Source organism: Mya arenaria, chromosome 16, assembly GCF_026914265.1.
Source record: "Mya arenaria isolate MELC-2E11 chromosome 16, ASM2691426v1".
NCBI lineage: Eukaryota > Metazoa > Mollusca > Bivalvia > Myida > Myidae > Mya > Mya arenaria.
Genome location: NC_069137.1, coordinates 39,466,793 through 39,488,987, shown reverse-complemented (window position 1 = coordinate 39,488,987; position 22,195 = coordinate 39,466,793). Strand labels below are relative to the sequence as shown.

The 22,195-nt window shown below is 32.8% G+C and overlaps 2 protein-coding genes across 2 annotated transcripts; one reads left to right on the top strand and one right to left on the bottom strand.

The window, feature by feature from the left end:
• Nucleotides 1–1,572: 1,572 nt before the first annotated feature.
• On the bottom strand, nt 1,573–6,098 carry LOC128222579 (uncharacterized). The gene is made up of 2 exons (XM_052931663.1): nt 5,458–6,098; nt 1,573–3,037 (listed from the first exon to the last, which is right to left on the bottom strand). The coding sequence occupies exons 1-2, from the start codon at nt 5,972–5,974 to the stop codon at nt 2,718–2,720; spliced, it is 837 nt and encodes a 278-aa protein (XP_052787623.1). The 5' UTR covers nt 5,975–6,098; the 3' UTR covers nt 1,573–2,717.
• A 10,091-nt stretch (nt 6,099–16,189) lies between these two features.
• LOC128221628 (uncharacterized) lies at nt 16,190–19,049 on the top strand. The gene is made up of 5 exons (XM_052930233.1): nt 16,190–16,378; nt 16,879–17,049; nt 17,483–17,612; nt 17,871–17,933; nt 18,920–19,049. Exons 1-5 carry the CDS (start codon nt 16,243–16,245, stop codon nt 19,047–19,049), a joined length of 630 nt encoding a protein of 209 aa, XP_052786193.1. The 5' UTR covers nt 16,190–16,242.
• Nucleotides 19,050–22,195: the final 3,146 nt, after the last annotated feature.

Sequence of the window (22,195 nt, the reverse complement as noted above, 5' to 3'; positions counted from 1 at the left end):
TATAATCTTAATGAATCGGGCTGTGGAGACCACAGCTACTACCTAACGTTTATCACTAAACCTGACAACAATGGTATGGTGCTATATAAAAGGTGTAACTTATTTAAAGCAAGTTATGTTGAAAAAAAGTATTATATAGAATTCATTGAAACGTTAAACATATAGAGTCAACTGCCCAATTCCGGACCTGAACTCACCCGTTTCAACATCAGTATGGTAAACACTTGACTGGTCAGTAATATTTACTTTAATCAATTTATGCTATTATTATGATCAACCGTTGTATAATAATATCTTATTGCTCCTAGTGTTACTGTTACTTAGGCCTGACGAGTGTTACCTTAACTCAGTGTTGTTTTAAAGAGCTGCTCCAGTCAATATAGGGCGGACAAAATGAAACCGTTTATTATTTCTGAGATTATTGATAAACATTCCAAGTTGAACTCTATGTTTTAAAAGCGATAGTACATCATATGAATCCTTCATGCATTTTAAGGAACAGCGTTTATATGAATAATATATATACATTCTTAAAGCATGACCTTTCTTAGTGCAAATGTGGGAAGGCGAGTAATGAGAACGGTATTTTTCTTTTACTTTTATCAACAAATACTTAATAAAAAGCCTAAAAATTTATTTTCAATAGCTTAAGTAACATATTTTAGCAAAAACGTTTTTTCTCTGTCATGTTTCTAGAAAGGCATTAACAATATAGCTCTATTTTTATTTTTTATTGACATACAATCATTATAACAAGCTGTTTGTTCACATTTTACACAAAATTATATTGTTTGATAATGGCTAAGATCACAAATCCGAACACTTGTTGGGGTTTTCGACAATTATATGAAGAGGTTTTGCCGTAGTAATAAAACATTTCGTATGAAACATCTTTGGTTGATATGTCAACATCTGTCAAGAAAAGTTCAAAATCTTATCAATTTGATGTTCCAAATCGTTCATTTTATGGACAATAAATCACATTTTAATTTATTATTATAGTTTGAGGTTTCACAAAAGTTTTTTTTATGATTGGATTTGTATTGCTTGTTAACAGAATTGTCAAACAGTAGAATAACCCTTGTCAAGCCTACAGCCTTTTAACGCTTACAGAGCTTTCATTAAGTTACGTCATCATGTCATCATTTACATTCAGGTCATGAACTGAACTAACATAACTAGATATTTATAATGCGGCAAGAAGTCAAAGGCCTTTACAGATCAACGTATAACACGTACAATCATCCAGCTGTTTCTGATGAATTGATTTACACTACGCATTGTAAAATCACATATCATCAACCACAGATTAACCAGCTCTAAATCCAGTGTGTGACCAACTATAACGTTATAGTGTTCAGAACATTCTTTATGTAATATTACTTGACACTGTTTATGTATAATGCCATTGGTACGTCGGACCCCTCCCTGCCCCCCACACCTCTCTCTATCTCTCTTATCTGCCCCACCCTTTTTTTCTTGTATTACCTTCTCTCTCTGCCACACTCACATTCTGCTTTTATTCCTCTTTCTCTCTCATTCGCCCCCCCCCCCCTCTCTCTCTCTCTGCCTCTTCCGCTCTCTCTACCTCGCTCTCATTTATTGTAAAGACTGATTTACCGAGCGTTCATATCATTTAAAAAATATCTTACGAATTGGTATAACAAACGAGGTATGTTTAACGATTATAGATTAAGACTGTATCAATCTTTAAAAACATTTTTCATTTTTTCGATCACATTTTTTCAGAAACTCTGTCGTCAATTAAACTTTTATTTGTGTCAAAATGCCCCAGACTACCTTATCAACTATGTATTGTGGGTTCTTGATGAAATTCTTTCATTCAAAGAGGAAAGATCAATAAAATAATGAAAAATAGCAGATTAAATCCATTTCCTGGTTACAAAAATGCAAATATATTTCTTAAAATAGCTGCAATTACCACCAAGCCACAAGACATTGTTGATCTGGTAGTACTCGCAATTCTGACTCAAAACATATTGATTTGTATTTCCGGAAAATGTAATGCTTTTTGATTGGAAATCTGATAAAATCAACTTTCGTAAAATTTGCTCAACCCCTTATTACAGCTACACATGTTGCAACGGATCAATGAATTATGCTTGTTTAAATTTAAACAAATACTTAAAAAAAATGTTGTTGTTTTTTTAAACATATTAAGTGGGCGTCCCTCAATAGATTTTTGCACTGTGTAAGGCCCCTGACAGGTGTGCAATTATAGTTAATTCGAATAAACGATGGTGTACGATCGAAACTATTGCAGAAATTAATTGATTTAATATTGGATAACATATTTAGGTAAGGAAAATTCATTTTCGGTTAGCATATGTACAACATTCTTACAATATCTAGAACACGAAATGTTTATAAAGCTTTTGGTTCACACTTAGTGAGATGTATTGCGATCTTACATTGAAACAAATAATTATCCTACAATCATTTGTTATTCGCGTTATACTATCCTTTAGCCAGACTTTTACACGACCGATGCATTAAACTATATAAAACTTATGCTTTGTATATGCTCGAAAAACGAATAAATAACAAACCAAACATAAAAACAGGTCTTTGAGAGCGCGATTTTCAACTGCGGTTTTTTTATGAATGCATATATTTGTAAGCCAGATTCAATTTTATGACATTATATTATAATTAATATTCATGTCCACTAATACATAAACATGCGTTCGTCTAAGTTATACACATTTGTGCACAGTCATTTTTTTGCTAATAGCATCAACCATGTAAGTGTTCGCCAATTTCGCATCTTTACGTGAAGAACACTTTGTATTTATAAATCCCTCTCCAAAGTCGAAGCGCCTTCCAACTTCAATATAGAATATACATCCTTCTATACCGTATCTTCTTATCATATTTAAAGGAATTTTCACATCTGTTTTTCTGTCTGTATGAAGTAAACGGACGCCTTCGTCGTCGAAGTACAAAGAAGTTTTCCCCACTATTCCGCATAATTTTGACAAGGGGCTATCGAGGACTTTCCCCAAAATTTCCTTCGCTGAAAGAAAAAATAACATCAACATTAAGTTCAAGGCAATGCAATTGTAGTGATAACTAGCGAGTATATCAGACAATATTTACACCTTAACTTCCATTCCTTAAATGAACTGCCTTTCAGCAATTGCGTTCATCAATCGATGAATGCAACATCTTCGGATATGTTCAGATCGCAATTCATTGCATAACAATATACATGAAAAATATTTATCTTGTTATTGTTTTTATTGTGTCAGTAAAATATAAATCAACATTTTAGAAAGTGTTTTTTTTTTTTTTAAATCTTAAATGTGTAGTTGCCATAACTGTTTGAATTAAACGTTTAAAAGAGATTTCAAGCGGTTGATCTTTTCCCTATTGGTGTAAATATAAGTAATGAACTCCACACACTTTGACCAGCCAAATTGCATTCATACTCCGATAATGACATCAAGCCCGCAATTCATTACTTAAGTGGATCAAAAGTTCCGTAAAACGTATTTGTTTCTCATTGCTGCTTTCGTAGCCACATAACACTGAACTGATGGCGGCCTTAATACTCGTACTTTGATTGGACACTTTAAAAATAATCCATGTGATGTTACCAAAGTTATCATGTAACACAATATTCTAATGGGGGAAAAAAGACTTTTCCAGATATTAATGTTTCAAAAAACAACACACGTGTATTGCATTGTAGCTAGTGTATCCACTTAACTATGATCAGAGTCCAAAAACGATTTTAGGATGGAAATGTATTAATTGTAACTTTTATGATATGAATAAATTGTTTGTAACTTGGTAATGTCTAAAGGGTTTGAAAATACAAAGCTTATATTTGATGGGGGCGATTTGGGTGGTAATTATAAACCTTAGTGTATGTCTTTGACATGTGGTTATGTCTGACTAGCACACTTTTATGTAGCGGTTACATATTGTTTAAATTTAATCTAAAGGACTGAATTCAGTGTTACAATGGACCATACAGGAACAAGCCTGTTCGCAAGGACAGAAAGGCGTATGAACTAGAGACACAAGCCTATAAACATCACATACTCATACAGTCGAACCCCGTTGGCTCGAGCACCCAGGGACCGGCGAAAATACCTCGAGCTTCAGAAATTAGAGCCACCAGGATTGTCAGTATTCAGTATAAATAAGTCCTTTACATCCAGTTGGAGCCAACGAGTAATTCGAGCCAAGCGAGTTCGATCTAACGGGGTTCGACTGTATACAAACACCACAAACAGACTTAAGACGCATTCAGATTACTTTATCGATAAATGATTGGATAAAGGCGTCTAAACAGTCATCGAATTCTCTGGTACACGAGTATACTAAACTTACTTTAATTCAATGATGTAAACACGAAGGATGCGTGTGTGGCCTGAGTTCGCTTGCGTGTTGTTTGTATTTGTGTTTGAAGTGTGTATTTGTTTGTTTTTATATTTTATAGTCGGTTGTGTGCTGACCTCGTGTCCCTAAACAGGGATTGTTTTATTTTAGTTTGATGACTGGGCGTATGCATGCTGTATTATTGGCATGCAAAGAGACAGACTTTAAATCTAAATAAGTTTTTCATCAGGACGACAATACAAAATGAAAAAGAAGACGTAAAACTACTAAACATCAGTTCATAGGTAGAAGTAATGCGACAGTGCGAGACTTATTTTTTAGTAATTAACAAGAAGTGGCAATATGTTCCGATAAGTGTGCAATTAAAAGTGATATTCCATTTAAGTAATAGAATCGCAAGGTAATGTATAAGTAATAAGCCTTCATAAAACACTAAATAGCATATTGGCTCGATATTAAACCATATCAGATAGGATATCAGTTAGACATAGTAGCATTTCAGTTAAACAGAGTGACATGCCATTTACACATTATATCAGTTTCACTTGTCAGCTGAAAAAAACCCATGTCGGTTGGGCATGCCAAATTATATAATACTATGTATATAAACATTACCTTTAGACATACTAACTCATATGATAGACATTGTAGCACATGACTATAACAAAATAACAAGTAGTTAAACAGAGGTGCATGCCTGTTCGAAAAACAGAAGTAACATGTCAGTAAGACATTACAACATTTCAGACATACATTATTATATCAGAGTTCACAAATATATAACAATAATGACAATCTATAATTTACGGTCTTTGTCATTGCTTTAGCGATGTAAATTAAATTTCAGCAAAATTGTTACTTTGCGCATTTTGTCGCTCTTGACATAAATGGTGACTTCATCAAGTTGCAGGCGTTTCATTGTATCACTATTTATCTTTCTCAAATTTCAATCATTTCCATTGGTCATCAAATTCATTTTCACATCCACATACAGGACATTGAAGTAAATATATAGACAAGTGAATAATATACATGACTGTAAATGTATAAACCAGACTGTTTAGTAATAAGTCATATTTACGTCACCTGGAGTAAGTTTAGGACGATCACGGTCCATTTCCTGCCTGGTGCTCTTCGTTGTAGGACCGCCAACAAATCCGTACCGCCACTTTCTTTGTTCCATGACAGTTATTGACTTCTGTCTAGCATATTGCATATTGCCCCGGACGGACGCGCTGTTGACGTAAGTACTGTCATTCTCCTCTGTTATATGATGGCTTTCGTCAAGCATATTGCCTCGAACGGACGCGCTGTTGACATAAGTACTGTCTTTCTCTTGTGTAGATGATTTCTGTTGACTTTCGTCTAGAATATTGTCTTGAACAAACCCGTTGGTGTCGTTACCATCGTCATTTTCTTTGCTCCACAAATATTGGAGGCTTTTGTCAAGGACACTGTGCTCCTTAAGAATACGTTCATGCATTTTAACACAGACAGCACAAAACCGTTTTTCACATTGTTCGCAGTAACACACAGCTTCCGAGTTCAATTCATTTTCCTGGCAACTTGTACACGGGGAATCATAATTCATATCACTATCCATATTTATGTTTTTATATACTAGTCACGTTTTATCAGAGGGTCAATAAGAAGTGTCTCTGCTTTCTAATTATTCAATGTTTGTTAACAGCCTTTAAAAACACAGCTAGACATCATTTCGTACATGATCAACGCCACGAATGTTTAAAGTATCAAACAGAAACGGTGGTACTTTAAATAGAAATAGTATGGTTTTCCATTTCTAACATTATATTTGTAAACAAGTAACTACATGCGGAAGAACAATTATGTCGTCTTCTTCGGGGTTAGCCAATATTAGTCATTCAACTTGTCAACTCAGCATGATCAAAAGTGGGGGATTCCTGTTTGTAATATACAGTTTATAAATAACTTATTGATGACACACAAAACGTCACGTCTCTACGAATAACATGATTTCCACTAAGGGCAAATTTGAAATTGTAACACCCTATTAATTTATCCCTTGATCAAGTGAATAACATGATTTCCACTAAGGGAAAATTTGAAATTGTAACACCCTATTAATTTATCCTTTGATCAAGTGAATAACATGATTTCCACTAAGGGAAAATTTGAAATTGTAACACCCTATTAATTTATCCTTTGATCAAGTGAATAACATGATTTCCACTAAGGGAAAATTTGAAATTGTAACACCCTATTAATTTATCCTTTGATCAAGTGAATAACATGATTTCCACTAAGGGAAAATTTGAAATTGTAACACCCTATTAATTTATCCTTTGATCAAGTGAATAACATGATTTCCACTAAGGGAAAATTTGAAATTGTAACACCCTATTAATTTATCCTTTGATCAAGTGAATAACATGATTTCCACTAAGGGAAAATTTGAAATTGTAACACCCTATTAATTTATCCTTTGATCAAGTGAATAACATGATTTCCACTAAGGGCAAATTTGAAATTGTAACACCCTATTAATTTATCCTTTGATCCAGTTAATAATTTCTCATTTGCTTAATTTGTTGTCTGAGCATCATTAATATTAATAATCACGTGCCTGAATACAATTACAGTAATTTTTATTAGATAATAGTATTATTCAACATAATGATATTTCAAAGTACGAATGCTGCTTTGAAAATGCTCTCAATTTGTATTTGAATCTGTATAACTATATTTTGAGGCAATCTAAATGAAAAAAAATCCTTAGGTCGTATTTTGGCGACCATTTCGTCAGCGAACGCGACCATTTATATAACTGTGATGAAAATGAGCGAACAATTAATTAATCCGATATTGAGTTGATATTCCAACATAGTTTCGAATGCATTTCTAAAAGTTAATGCAATCTTTTCTTCAGCGAACTTTTAAAACCGGAATAGCTCAGACAGGTATGTTCTTAACTTTTAAATCAGGACGTCGTTGATTCTTTTCAAATTAATATTACTTTGGTAATTAAGTGTTGACAAAAATAGTTGCCTTGATGCCAACGTCGTTCAGTATCAAAATATGTACAGCAAACACAGCCAAATACGATGTAGTAATTGTAATGTTCTCATTACGCATAATTCTATAAGTAGGAACATTGGGAAACCAGAAAATTTAAAAGTTAAATATCAATACTTGGTCATAAGATTTTTGCACAAAACGAATAACAAGTACTTTAATTAGAGTGTCTTCCAAATCATCTTATTGTTTTTTACTTGGCACGTGTGTGCAGTCTACTCGGCCCTACAAAAAACATTAACTAACATTAATTACATCACACTAGAACATAAACATACACGTATTAAAATAAGTGTTGCTGGTAAATTGTATGTATCCGTGTCTATAATCACCACTGTTCCATATTTGAGAGTGTTTTTGTTAATTTGTCAACACATTAACTCTAACATTAGAGCTGAGAGAAGAAGTAAAGGCTTAATAGTTCTTTAACAACCATTCTGAAAATCACAACGCTAATTTTTTAAACCACACGATATTTTTTGAAATTGGTCCTTGGTAACATAGTGCAAAACAGTTACTTCGGCCGATACCCTCCGGATGAAAGCTAAAATACACATTCGCGCTTAAGCTCTTGTATATAATATCAATAACTCGGGCACGGGGGTCGTGCCGATTACTTTGGTGATTGTGGACGAAATGTGAAACGGACATTTATACATAAAATATGTTACCATGTTAATAGTTTTCTTCGACAGAAGACAATAGTTTATATTTTTGTCGAAAACAGGCCTTCATTAGTCAATGCGAGCTAGTAGCAGGCCGATTGTACATCACTTTACATGGATGAAATAATAAACGTAACACGCATATTGCTGTCTCATCTTTGTTTCCCCTTTTATAACAGCGCATAATGGTTTCCCAGTTTAAATTATATCTGTAGATGTGTACATAACAATAAATCGGCGCTATTTTTAACTTACTGAGATTTACGTGGAAGACAAAGCTGATATATTTCGAATTGGAAACATGCGCAAAAAACTGCGAAATATGTATGCGTCATCAGCGATATTATACATCAGTACTTTATATTTAAAGCGTTGTCAACAACAATGCCAAATTTATATATATTTTTCACAATTTGTTGTATTTGTAATTTTATTATCAGGTGTCTCTCCTCTTAAATTTGATAACAATAATATGGATATCTGGATAATAACTTATATGCAGCAAGTTATGCTGAATATTTGTAAACAATATTAAATAAGTCGTACTTAAAGATGTAGGGTTACTAGAGTCAAGTACCGAGATCTGAACTCTCAAGTATAAACACTGATGTCATAAACGCTTGATTGTTCAATTATGCCGACTTTAATATCTTGAGTCAATTAATTTTAAGTGTGATTGGCCGAAAGTAAACTATCACCTCTAAGAGCTTCTTAAGGTACTTTAACATAGCCTCGATACGACCATACTAAGTATAATACGATATTGATCAGTTATTTTCTACAACTCGACTACTGAATGGTTAGAGTATAATATGTATTAACGTTAATGGTTTATACAACAGGGATCCGACTTAAACGCGTTGTTGTTATAAAGAGCTGCTCCGGTCTGTTCAAGAAAATAATAAAGACAAAACTAGACCATTATAAATTTCAAAATCATTTATAAAAGCACCTTTTTGTCTTCTTTGGTTTTATAAGAACTAGTACACGTATATATATGTAAACATTTTTCGAGCGAAGGGAAGGATCATTTTTCTGAAGAGTACCTCTCTGGTAAGTACAAGTCAAAGGCAATAAACATCATACATGTATTGGATTGGAGTGAGCTGACAAGCTAAATTATCTTCTTGATCTATAAGCAAGTGGTGCTTAGCACACTTCGAGTAGTTTATGAATTTCCCCTGTGCGCATATTTAACACGAAATAGTACAAACACTACTTGAGTGATATTAGATATTAGCTTGGATATGAGCCACTTCACTGAGATACTTCAATACCAATATAATGGCCTTAAATAAAAGGGACTATGCATTAATGGAAATACAATTAGAATAAAGATACTGGAAGAGAGAGCACAGCTCGAGTATATCAACGCTCGTTTCATTCTTGCCGATCTGTGGTAGTCCTCGAAAACCGTATGTAAGGGCTTTTCAACACATCTGCATTATGACCATTTTATATTGACTATATTATATATTGTAAAACATAAATAAAACAAGGTTTTTCCCTCAGTCAAATATTGTTATTTTTTTGCAGTTTGATTTCTTATCTTTTAAGCATTTGAATTTGAGAATGTATGTAAATTTGCGATTTTTAAAAAAAAAAATGTCCCTTTGAAAGAATAGTTGATAGCCAGAATATCCTGACACTATATTTTCGATTAAAACTCTGACAAACCAAGGGTTTGTTTTGACCGCATTTAAACCACACTTTCTGTATTAATGTCTTGTGCCTTTAACCACGCTTTTTTCTTGGCTATTTTGTTTGTATTTTGAGCTGTAATTTGAATAGCATTGCGGTAAATATACAGCGTAAAGATATTTAAATATGCATTGAGATATATTGAATATTTCTTCTTATTATGCAGTGTTGGAGTAATTTAAGAAACATTTTTTTTTCTGTACATTTCACAAAATGTTCACAGTCTTACAACATCGCTTTTATAAGGGTCGATGCCTCTGTTTAATACCAATGTATCTAGGCGAACAAGCATTCATAAAGGCTAACTTTCAAATTGCTACCGAAGAAAACGCTAGGTAGTTTATTGTATTATCAGGTAAAGAAACACGGAAGTTTAAATTGACCAGGGCTACTTGATATTTTGTTTTATCTAAAATCACTTAACCAGACACCCTGAAGGCAAATATAGTTGCACTGACGATTGATTAAAACACAAAATGAATCTAGTTAATTGTGTGATTATAACCATTTTATATTGTTTGGGAGTTACTGAAACAGGTATTGTGCTATATAATTATAACTACCGTTTAGCTGAAGTATCCGTTCGTGATATATTTAACATAAACATGATTGTTAAGCATGCACTTCGTATTAAGCTTTTAACTGATCGAAAATACGTACTCTTAATAAAGCAAGATAATCAGATATATGCCCGAACTTACAAATGCCTCTCGGCTTTATATAATTTACTACGATAAATACTGAATAGAGAATATTGCTGGTTTCAGTATAAGATCGTAATATATGTCACCGATTCGGCTCCATAGGTAATATTTCACGGTTGTCGAAACATTTGATTCTATGTATTTTTATTTTAAGGACATTTTGTTTCTCAAACTGAAACGAAATGGGACGAGTCTACATGTACTTTTGCACAACCAGATATAATCTGCTATGATGATGGCTCTTGCGTTGTTAAACATGGTTTGGAAGTTCTTAATAATACAAACGTTCCAGACAATGGTATTTGGATTGGATTTACCAAGACATGGACAAGTTATGCTTATGTTGGTAAGTGAATGTAAGAATGTGGATAAATAGGTATATGAGTAGAAAAGATTAAACCTCTTGTCCGATTCAATTTGTATGACTCTATTAACAATACGTTTTTATTTCAAACGATTAATTTGTTTTTGATAATTTTATAAATATAGACGACGCATTATGTAGAGTGTAAACAATACATTCTTCCATACTTTACGGTGAAATAACGAGATTATCAGTGAAACAGAGAGAGTGAAAATATAGTAGTGAAACACTTAGCAGTGGAGATAGCAACTTTCAGTTGTACATTTAAAATCAATTATAGTAACTTCCCTTAGATCAAAACGGAGTACCTATCTTTCGAACCAGTAAGTTATGACAAAAGTGATAGCTTTTTTTATTGCAATGAGAATGCATATGTTTAAAGATAGATTGTGTAAGTAAAAAGACTTACTGATTATAAGGGAAATTGTAATCCTATTTTTCAGAAATTTACTTCAAGCTGAATGTTTAAACATTTGCCTTCAAGCAAAATTTTAAAGGCGAAAACAAATGGTGAATATCAATTCAATGTTATACAATACAATCAATATATTTTCAAATTATCTGACCTTTAACTTCGATACTCCCAAAATAATCACGAAACAATTATCTGATAAATTAACTGAAATACCCCACCACAACTATATTGTCAACAATGAAAAGTGTTTTTTATTTTTCATCTGGAAAATTAATGTTCTTTGGGAGTGCGTGTGATTGAATACACAAGTTTCAGGAAGCCATACAAAATGAAAACAACAATAAACCTTGGGAAAATGTGTTTAAATCAAATATTTCTCCACATTGTCAGTGATACAAGACAAATAGTTAACATTAATGAAACATGCTAATGTTAGTCCAAGGAGGATTTAAAATATTTCTGAAACGTTTTATTATTCCCGGCTGTCTGTGATGTTTCACTATCTTACATTCATACACAAACATCTTTGTTTTGAAGGATGCAACAAAGTGAATGCTGGAGTCGAATATTCTGTTCCAACTCTTGGGGAATGTAGACGTAGAACAGGTTGCCAAACGTTCGGAATCAGAAATTCAACAGAGGTGAGTTATCCAGGGACAACTAAGCACAGCACAACGTTGTTAATGGATATATCGGAGTAATTCAGGGAGAACGTAACATAGCATTACATTTTGAATGAATATATATATCGGAGCAGCATATCCAATTATTAAGATGTAAAACAGTTTTATACCAATACAAAAGTCATTTAGTAAACATGTATCTTTTCAACGAATGCATTACCTAACATATTGTAATTATTGATATTATTAAAACCAGAGCCAGACCTTTATTGCCATACATTGGACATATTAAAAGAAAGTGAAACTCATCTTCTGAAAATGAAATAGTTTATTTTAAAACGTTTTTCTATAGGCTGCAGCACTTATCACTGTAGTTAATATTGTCTTTGTAATCGGGCAAAAGACTCTAAAGTGCACTGTTTGTATAGCCATGCAAAGATCAGATTGTATCATAGGTATACAGTTTATCAAAACAGGAGTTTGAAGTAATAAACAGTCGGAATGATAGATGAAAAGAAATTTTGTACAGTCAAAAAATAGAAACATACTATTTACAAGAGTGACTTTAAACATAAAATAATTAGACAAAACTTTGATTGTATGTCGAAAGATAAAAAGCGTAACACTTTTGTAAGCTTGATACAAACTATTTCAGGGATTAATATGTAAGTGCGCCGGTAACAGCCAGGTACATTCGGGAATATGTAGAAGAAGATGCGAAGAAGCGGATCAATATCCTTGTGGTGACACTTCCGGCACAACACTGTTCTCATTTTATACGGTGGAAAAAGGTACAATTGACGTTGGATTATTATTCTAACTTTAAGTTGAAAGTAACAAAGAAACTCAATATTCATCAATGGCTCCAATACGTATGTTAGCATTGCAGAATATGTTTTAAATATACAAATATCTGAACGACAAAGTGTATTATGTTGCAGAGTTAGCTACAATGGATACCCTAACTCCACAGAAGTATAACCACAAAATAATGTATCAGTGAAATGCAACATTATAGTTCGTTTAATATTGCTTACACATGATCCTATACAACCGTTTATATTAGGGGTATTATTACGAGAGCTTTTTCGAGTGTATGTGTATGAATTGTTCGCAAATAGTTAATTGGGTTTGATTTCACAGTTTGTTTGGCGTACTTTGTAAGCGTCTGATACACCAACCGTTAAATTTCAGTTCCTCCAAGCAGCCATTCACAGGAAAAAGATAGGAACTGTCTACTGTTTTATTATGAATATGGAGGACCGGGACATGATTTTATTGGAATTCATGCAATTTATACAACTATCCAGAGCTGTTATGCAGCGGCACAAACTTTTCAGGTAACTAGTTTTAAAGCTATATACTTGCATTTCTTATATAACTTTGATTGGTGAAAAACTTGTTAACTTGATCAATAATTGTACATTTATGAACATTATATATGCATTATTTCAAAATCTATTGTTATTTTTTGTTCGTTTTGTATTTTAATTAGACAGCCTTAGCTTACCAACAATATGGCATGATCCCAATTTTGCATGGCCTGTAATTAAACTGTTCCTGTTCCCCTACTCATACATCCACTTCCCTAGATAAAAAAACTCACCCCAAAACAAACAAAAAGTGAGTTTATTGGAGTCATCATATGGTTTATCGGAAGGCAAACTGTTGCAAGCTACATATTATTGAGCTTTAGAATGTATTGATGGCGAAGTGTACTTTATCGTCAACAACTGCCGTAGACTAACTGAAGTGAAAGACCAAAACACAATAAACAATTTGTTTTTACCTCCTAACTATTGAAACCGTAACAAAAAATGAGTTACAGCATTAAATAACTATGTGATTTGAGATAGCGTAGATGGTCCAGAGCTCAAGAACATACGGAAAGTCATCCTCCTTAATGTTACGGTCATGCGTATTGTGCTTCTTAGCATGGGTTTTTACTAATAACCCCCTTGATAGTGAGATCGCAACAACTTGTTTGTGTTTCTATGGTATATATGCGGTCTTCAAAGTCATGAGGGGTAATCGGCATCCACAATGTACCTCATATGGCCCTACTGTTACGTGGGCCCTTGAAGGGCCGTACTTACGGCGATTTTGTATGATGCGTGCACAACATTCTGTATCAGACAAAACGTCGCCCCGTACATCGGATATGGCGTATCCGTCAATGTCCTCACCTCATTTAGCCATGGAATAGTTTTTATTACATTAAAAAAGAATATATTGTTGACGTTACACCAAAAGAAACTTTTAAATATAATATTAACCTATTGTGTATTGGGAAAAGACACACAACTCACTTCATTATATATAAGCATATATGTTACAGAATCAGGGGAAAGGGGTCGAACTTAGAGTTGCACCCCTGAGTAAGGCCTTCTTATAGTCAAATCCTGGATCCACACATGTATTAGATTGTACGGCTCCTTTCTGTACTAGTAACCCAAATTGAACATTTATGAGCCTAAACTACTGTAAATTGTTATTTACATGCACGATTATGTTATAGATCAAAACCAAATGGCGCAAATATATCATGAAGGTAACGAGAAATGGGTTATGGCTGCTAACTACTGCTTTGTTCGAGAAGAATTCCCAGCGACTATACAAAGTATTAAAAATGTGCAGTTCACAAACCTTTAGTCTTGCGCAATCATCTAAAATGTAATAAATTGAAACATGAATCATTAAAGTTGTGCACAATGAAGTAAACGTTACTCTGCCATTTGAATGAATCATATATTGGTAGCTACTGCAATAAATTTAATTGAACAGGGACATATTGCAACATGACACATTAAAGAATATTTATATATAATACTGACTCAAAATATTTGGTCCAGATTTTAAAGCGAACTATTAAATTAAATTAATTAAAACGATATCAATATCTCATGTTGAAATACACGTTAGATTTATAATTGTAAAGTTAAACATTAGGCCCAAATAATAAATATAAAACCACTGAAATGAATTCGAAATAACATGAAATGTCCACGGTAGTATAATTTGCGAACTTTCTCCACATGGTTATTGTTGTATAAATAAAGTTTGTCCGTTAAGTATTTGAAAAAACAAACAGCATACATCCTAATTCTTAAATATAAATTGAAAACGAATTTTAAAGGGAAAGGTTATGTAGCACAAAACGTTTTGTAAGCCCTGTTTAGCGGTAAATTGAAAACAAAAAAATATAGAGGCAAACGTTAACTTGTATGGAGTAAAAAAGTAAGAATTATTGGATCATTGCTACGCTTCTAAGTAGCGCTGTTTCTGTGGGTTTTTTTTACACTTTTGCCAGTTTTAATGAATTCAATTTAGTTCCGCTTACGTGAGATTATTCTATTAAGCAGTTAGTTTAAAATTTAGAGTTGGCGAGCACTCAATGAATATTCATATAATGGTCCGATCTTAAAATTACCGTTTTGACATTGTTTTTTAATACATCTTTATGTCGAATATTAATATTTCAAATAACTTTTTTTAAAATGCGTTGAAAAGGAGATATCGTCTCTAGCATATCGTATTGATCATCCCTTGTGTTATCTAATTCATTTCCTTACAGATAATAGTACCAATCCGCCTGTGACGTATGCATATGTGAATCAGATCAACCAGACCGTTTACGTCAGATTTGCTAACGAAGGTGAATCGAGAAAAAGTTTATGCGCAGGAGTTAAAGTTGCATTCATTGTCAGGTTGAGCGTTCATAAACCAGTTCGTATTCCAATTTATTTCTGTTATTCAGTGACCGTGCCATGTAATTTGTGAATTTTCTACCTTTATGCATCTACCTATATACAGCATTTTGAATAAATATGTGGCTACAGAAATGATCCCTGTGTTTTCCAATTATTTTGGAATAGACAGACATGACGACATATATCATATGAACTTCACAAGTTTTACAGATTTTACATGATCAGTTGCTATGCGTATACTATGTTTTATGGAGGGTCAAGCATTTTGCATTTTCATGATGGAGTTTCCTGTTATTGACTGTATTCTTTTCCGATGATAGCTCATTTTTTGGTTCCAAATCATGGTTTGGAATGCTCGAATATTAATGGATCAGGGGCCGTATTCAATATGTATCTGAGATTTTCTCTTAGATTCATCCTTATCTTAATTTAAAATCTTAAATCGGTCCTTAGATTGAAAATGTGAACTAAGATCGAAATCTAAGTCTTATTCTAAGATCCTCTCTTAGAACCACTCTCAGATTCGTCATCAAGCACGCGGTTCTAAATATAGATATTCTGTAGTTTCCCAGCGTTAAAAATAGTAACAAAAATGCGCGGACGTTGTAGAAGTTATGCAGACGATGTAAACAAAGATGGCCGCGAATAACGAGAAAAAGAGAAATCCAAACTTTTCAAAAGAAGAATGTTTGTTAATTTGCAAGCTGATGGGGGAGGAGAGTGGCCACGGCATGTCAAAACACGCCTTATATAAGAAAGGCTATACTTCAAGTAAGTACATCTTGTTATTTGACAAGTAATTGAAAACTAAAGATAAAATTATCCTTGAAATGAAGAAAAAAATGATCATTCATAACCAATATCACGCTTTCTCATTGATATTCATTTTACTTTGAACACATTATAAATAATAGAGAATGATAGATTAATTATATATATGCAAAATATTTATTTGGAACAAATTTTTTGCCTAGTTGTAGTAATCCAGTTGCAGGTTTTCCCGTGCGACCCCCCCCAAAAAACACAAAAAAAACCAACACACACAAACACTGTTGCCCGGAAATTATAGACATTTTAAAATAATTTCTATGTCAATATAATTTGTAAATGAAAAGAAGATAATCATGCAAATATTTTATGCTCCTGAAACTTCCTCCTTCTCCCCTAGTTATTGATTCCTGGTCATGACATTCGGATTTATTGATAATTAATAATGAAAAATCATGCATGTACCGTATATTCATTTTTTTATAAAACAAATTGTCCTTAAGGAATCACCTCAGAGACGAAAAGAAAAATGTGGGAGACTGTTGAGAGAAGCTTCAATGTCCAATCTACAGGAATACATAGAACTGTAGACCTTCTAACTAAGAAGTGGGACAACTTGACCCAAGTCCACCGCCCTAAGTTCATGGACTACAAAAGGCAGCTTCATCTGACAGGTTCATATTTTTCTCATTTTATATACATCTATGAAATTAAATAAAAAGGTAAATCAATTCATGTTATTTATTAAATGAGGTAATCAATTATGATCACAACTGTACTTGCAGTTTCAATAGTAATTGTAATATTATAACTACATACTGATTCCCTTTTTTAGACATATTGATAAATTTAAAAAGTGAATTTTGACACTTTCACATACTTATTATGTACATAAATATTTGCTTAATGAACTCTTGATTACATTAAGAATTAATTGAAATGAAATGTAATGACTCAACTCAACTCTCAACTTGCCATTATTTCCACCACACTTGGTGATATTCATATTATATACAAACAGTAATTAAAAATAGAAATGATAATACTGTACAAAAGTCACAAATAATTTATCAAAAGTTAATGGAAGCAAAACATTATTTTCTTCAGGAAATGGCCAAAATACAGCCTCCTTGTCAGATTTGACAAATGCTGTCATTGATGTTATTGGCAGGGATGGCTGTGCCATGGATGGAATCGGTGGATCAGAAGAATTTGATTCAACATGTATACAGGAAAGGTATCAATAGATTGAATATCTTACAAACCAAATTTGAGATCTTCAACAATAATGCATAATGCCAATGAACTTCATCTTGCTATATTACCATTGAAATAAATAACCAAATGGGTCAATATGTGAACATATGTGTACTGATTAGATGGTGGAAAATGATATTTTATAAGGCTTAAGTTCCACATCCTACCATATACAGAAATGATGTGATGTGTGAATTTTCTCAAATACACAATAATTATTTTAATCTTTATTTTTCAGCCAAAGCAGATCAGATGTTGGTCTCAATTCACAGCCTGTATATCAGTTTGTAAATGATTACACGTAAGTATCTCTCACAGTCACTTGTTGTATAACATTTTCGTCAAGCTGTTGATGTCATCTTTGTTATAAAAAGTATTCTTAGCTATTGCTAACATATCCATATCTTTTAACAATAACATCTGAATGTAACCAATACACTTTAAACATTAAAATATTCAAACATTGCCATTAACTTACACATTCACATTACTGAGACAATCATATCACTAAGACATTTATATGAATAAGACTTTCATATCACTGACAGATTCACATCACTAACACATCCATATCACTACCACATTTTTATCACTAAGACAATTATATCATATCACTAAGACAATTATATGACTTACATCACTCAGACAATCATATCACTAAGACAAACATATCACAAAGACATTGATATCACTAAGACATTCATATCACTAAGACATTTATATATAACAGGGTGAGATAACACTACAATGCACATTGATATAAAATAGCATGAACACAGAAATGATTTCAGATGTATACCGACATGTACATGTAAATATCTAAGGACTTAAATAAAACATAGCACACATTCATTGACTTTTTGGTGCAATTTACTGCTTTAAGAGATGTTTCCTCTTGCCAAAAAATCCCCATGAAATTATATTTTCCAAAATAAATAATAAGATTTTCAGTGATTACAGCAATGAATTGCTTAAAAAAGATAACAACATCTTGATAAGACTACCTGGTAGCCATTTTAGATTAAATGCATAAAAAGGTAGAAATAGGTCTATTTTATATTATACTTTCCATTCAAACATAACTTTGTATTTTTCCCAAAGTTTGGAAAGTCCCAATTTGGTACCAGGTTCAATTCCAAAATATATCACAGACATTCTCGGGTATGATCAAGTTGGGAAAAATATTTAAAATGACTCTCACGTTCTCAACAAGTCAGCATAGTGACTTTTTTACAAGATTTGCAAAAATATAATAGCACATTTTAGAATTAGAGTTTGTAATTCCAGGACATATCAGCCAGTGTTGGAGGCAGAGGAGGTTCCTGCCATGTTTCATCTTTCAAGACCTGAGGCTAGCACGATTTCCAAAGTGTTCACAACCTCTACATCATGCAATCGATGTTGCTGTCAGGAGTGAAAAGTAATCAGGTAGCTGCAAAAAAGAAAATTAGAATTAGAAGTGGCTTTTTAGCAAAGCAATTAAAAAAAGAACAATAAAGATCAATATGCACATTGAGTGCTGATGCCAAATTTTATTAAAATTACATACAAATATTTAACTTAAATTTTGTGGCATTGACAGGTTAAACTTGGAAAGAGATTACAGTAATGGACCTCTAACTACATTCTTAATATCCGATATATGTCTGTTGCCAATTATCGGCACATTTTAGTACACTTTTATTATAGAACATAGTTATGTATTTTGGTACTCTTTAAAGTCTTTGATTAAAACTATTGTTAACTTGCATGTTCCGAGTATTTGGTAATCCACCTTGTTGTTCATTGATGGCATTTCAGAAATTATGCAACTTGTGTTCTGCACAACTGTGTTTTACCCATACCTAAAGTTATGTTTCAAGAGTAAGGCCCCAAATTTGATTAGTCTATGTACATTTCACTCAAGGGATATCCATTTTTAACTTATATGGGGGGAAAGCACTTTAAACTACATGTAATACCACTCCCCTACAGAATCAAAATTTGCCCTATTCATTTGGGGTCCAAATTAGCAAAAAGACACATGTGACCATATACTGAAAAAATATTTGCCTTTCCCCATGTGGGTTATATATTTAACTGAAAAAGCCATAAGAATAAGTGTTCATGAGCAGAATTTGTATTTTGTTCAATAGTATTTTGCATTGATAACAAATTCTTAGATACATTATTGAATGTGCCATTGATACTTTATTTACTATTACTTTTGACAAAAGAATACATTTTATAAACATTGCCATAACATGACAAAAGATGCTAAAGCATACTTGGTAATGTTAATGTTGAAATAAAATTATTTTACCAAAGTATGTAGAAACAAAGCGGTCTCTGTATCTTAGCCCAACAAGATTGTTAGCTTGAGGCTGCACCCTGCCATCATCACCATTTCCACCATTATTGTTGTCTTCTATAGCTGCCATGGGAATGGCTCGCTGCTTACAAATGTTGTGCAAAACACAACAAGCAATGACTAGCCTTTTAAATAGAAGTTATATATATATATATGTATTTGAAGATTTATAACTAACATAAGAATTTTAAGAAATTAGCTTAAATGTGTATAGTATCACTTGTGTGACCGTTTAAATCTTAATACAAAATTTATTATGAATGTATACTGAAACTCTACACAACTTAACCAACAATATTGAATTCCGTATTGAATTAACATTCATAAAAAAACTTGTTGTTGTTATAATGTATTGCTGTACATGAGTAAAGTACTAAGTGTTACAATTAATTATTTAATGTAATTGTATTCTATTTTCTGTAACATATTATTATTGTGATAGTTTTATTTGAAGTTAAATTTCAAATAAATTAGGTTACACTTAAATTGTTCATCTTATATTATAATTCACCTGCACACTTTAACTGGCTGGAGGATTAATTCCCTATGAAGAATGCCAAATCTCCTCTTCAACTGACCTATCCCTCTCTCAACCAAAGCTCGAGTGACTTTGTGGCTCCTGCAATAAATATTATTGATGAAACAGCCTTTGTGTGTATGAAACAATAATTGAGCTGCTAATGTAATGTTTATCTAAAAGTTGCATAAATTTTTGTTTTGATTCCAATTACATCTAGCAGATCAGACAACAGAATAAAATAATTTGAGCTCTCAATTTAATTTATTCAAAATTTAATCAACCACAATGTTACAAGATCAATACATGTAGGGCTATGTATTTCAGATTATGCGGAGTTAAATTAATTTTGAAACATACCTGTTATAGGCTTGTTCGGCCTGGGTTTGCGGAGCTAGGAAAGGGGTAAGCAGCCCCCTTTTGTCCCCAAGCAGATGGAAACCGTGTGGCATGTGGCCATTCTCAAAAAGGTTGTTTAACGAGCTTTCTCTTAAAACTCTACTGTCATGCACGGATCCAGGCCAGCGTGCAACAACATTAATTATATTGTACCATCCGTCAAAAACAACTTGAACATTTATACTATGTTTCCCTTTTCTGTTGACATAAATTTCTTCATGTTGATTGGGTGAGGCAATGTTAATATGGGTTCCGTCTATGGCCCCAATGACTTTCGGAAACCGTGCAATCCCCTGCATTTGCACGGCATTCCGTCTGCATTCTTCAACACTACCTGGAAACCTAATAAATTGCCTAATCAACGCAGGTGATGACAGAGCATTAATAACTTCAGTCAACACACGTGACACTGTTGGCTGACTGACGCCATGTACGTCCGCATCATTTAACTGTATTAAGCCAGTTGCTAAATATCGTAATGTAATCAAGATTTTTTGTTCAGCATTTAAGGCGTTATTTCTGGCTGATTTAGGTGAAATGTAAGCCCCGATCAGCTGTGTTAAATAATTGATTCCAGCTCTGTCAAATCTATATCTATTTATAATATCCATTTCCAGTAGAGTATCAAGATTCGGGGCACGATCCATGATCTGAAATAATAGTCTGACATGTTATTTAATCATAATTTGAATTAAAAAATATTTAAGGAAGATAAACACTTCCTTAACTTCTTCAAACGATCTTAGTTGAAATCTCAGATTCTTGAACTTACTAAGTCCAAATCTTAGAATCTGGTAGAATTGTGGACCAATCTAAGAACAAAACGACCAATCTAAGGATGAAACCAATCTAAGATACATATTGAATACGGCCCCAGACTCTTACCATAGTATGTGTTTATCAAATATTTTATCATCTTGACTTCCGTCCAAGATATGGGCGAACTATACAGGTTGATGCAAATGAAATAGTTTTTCTGTTTAATGCATTTGTATGTTCAATTCATTGGACTTAAAAGCTATAATGTTTTCAAAGTTCATATGAGTTTAAGATAATAATGCATTAAATTTCAAAATAATTGTTTTTGCATATACCTATATAGTGAGCTAATATACTCATATTTTAACTTTGAGTTTAGTATTAACTAACGCATGTTCAATTCATTTATCACTTTGTCCAGTATAAATCACTAGCAGCCGTTCCCTATGAACGCTCAAAACTGTTACATACCAGAAACACCAAACATTTAAATCAACCTTACCAAAATAACCTGTAATTACACGATCGATTAATAGCA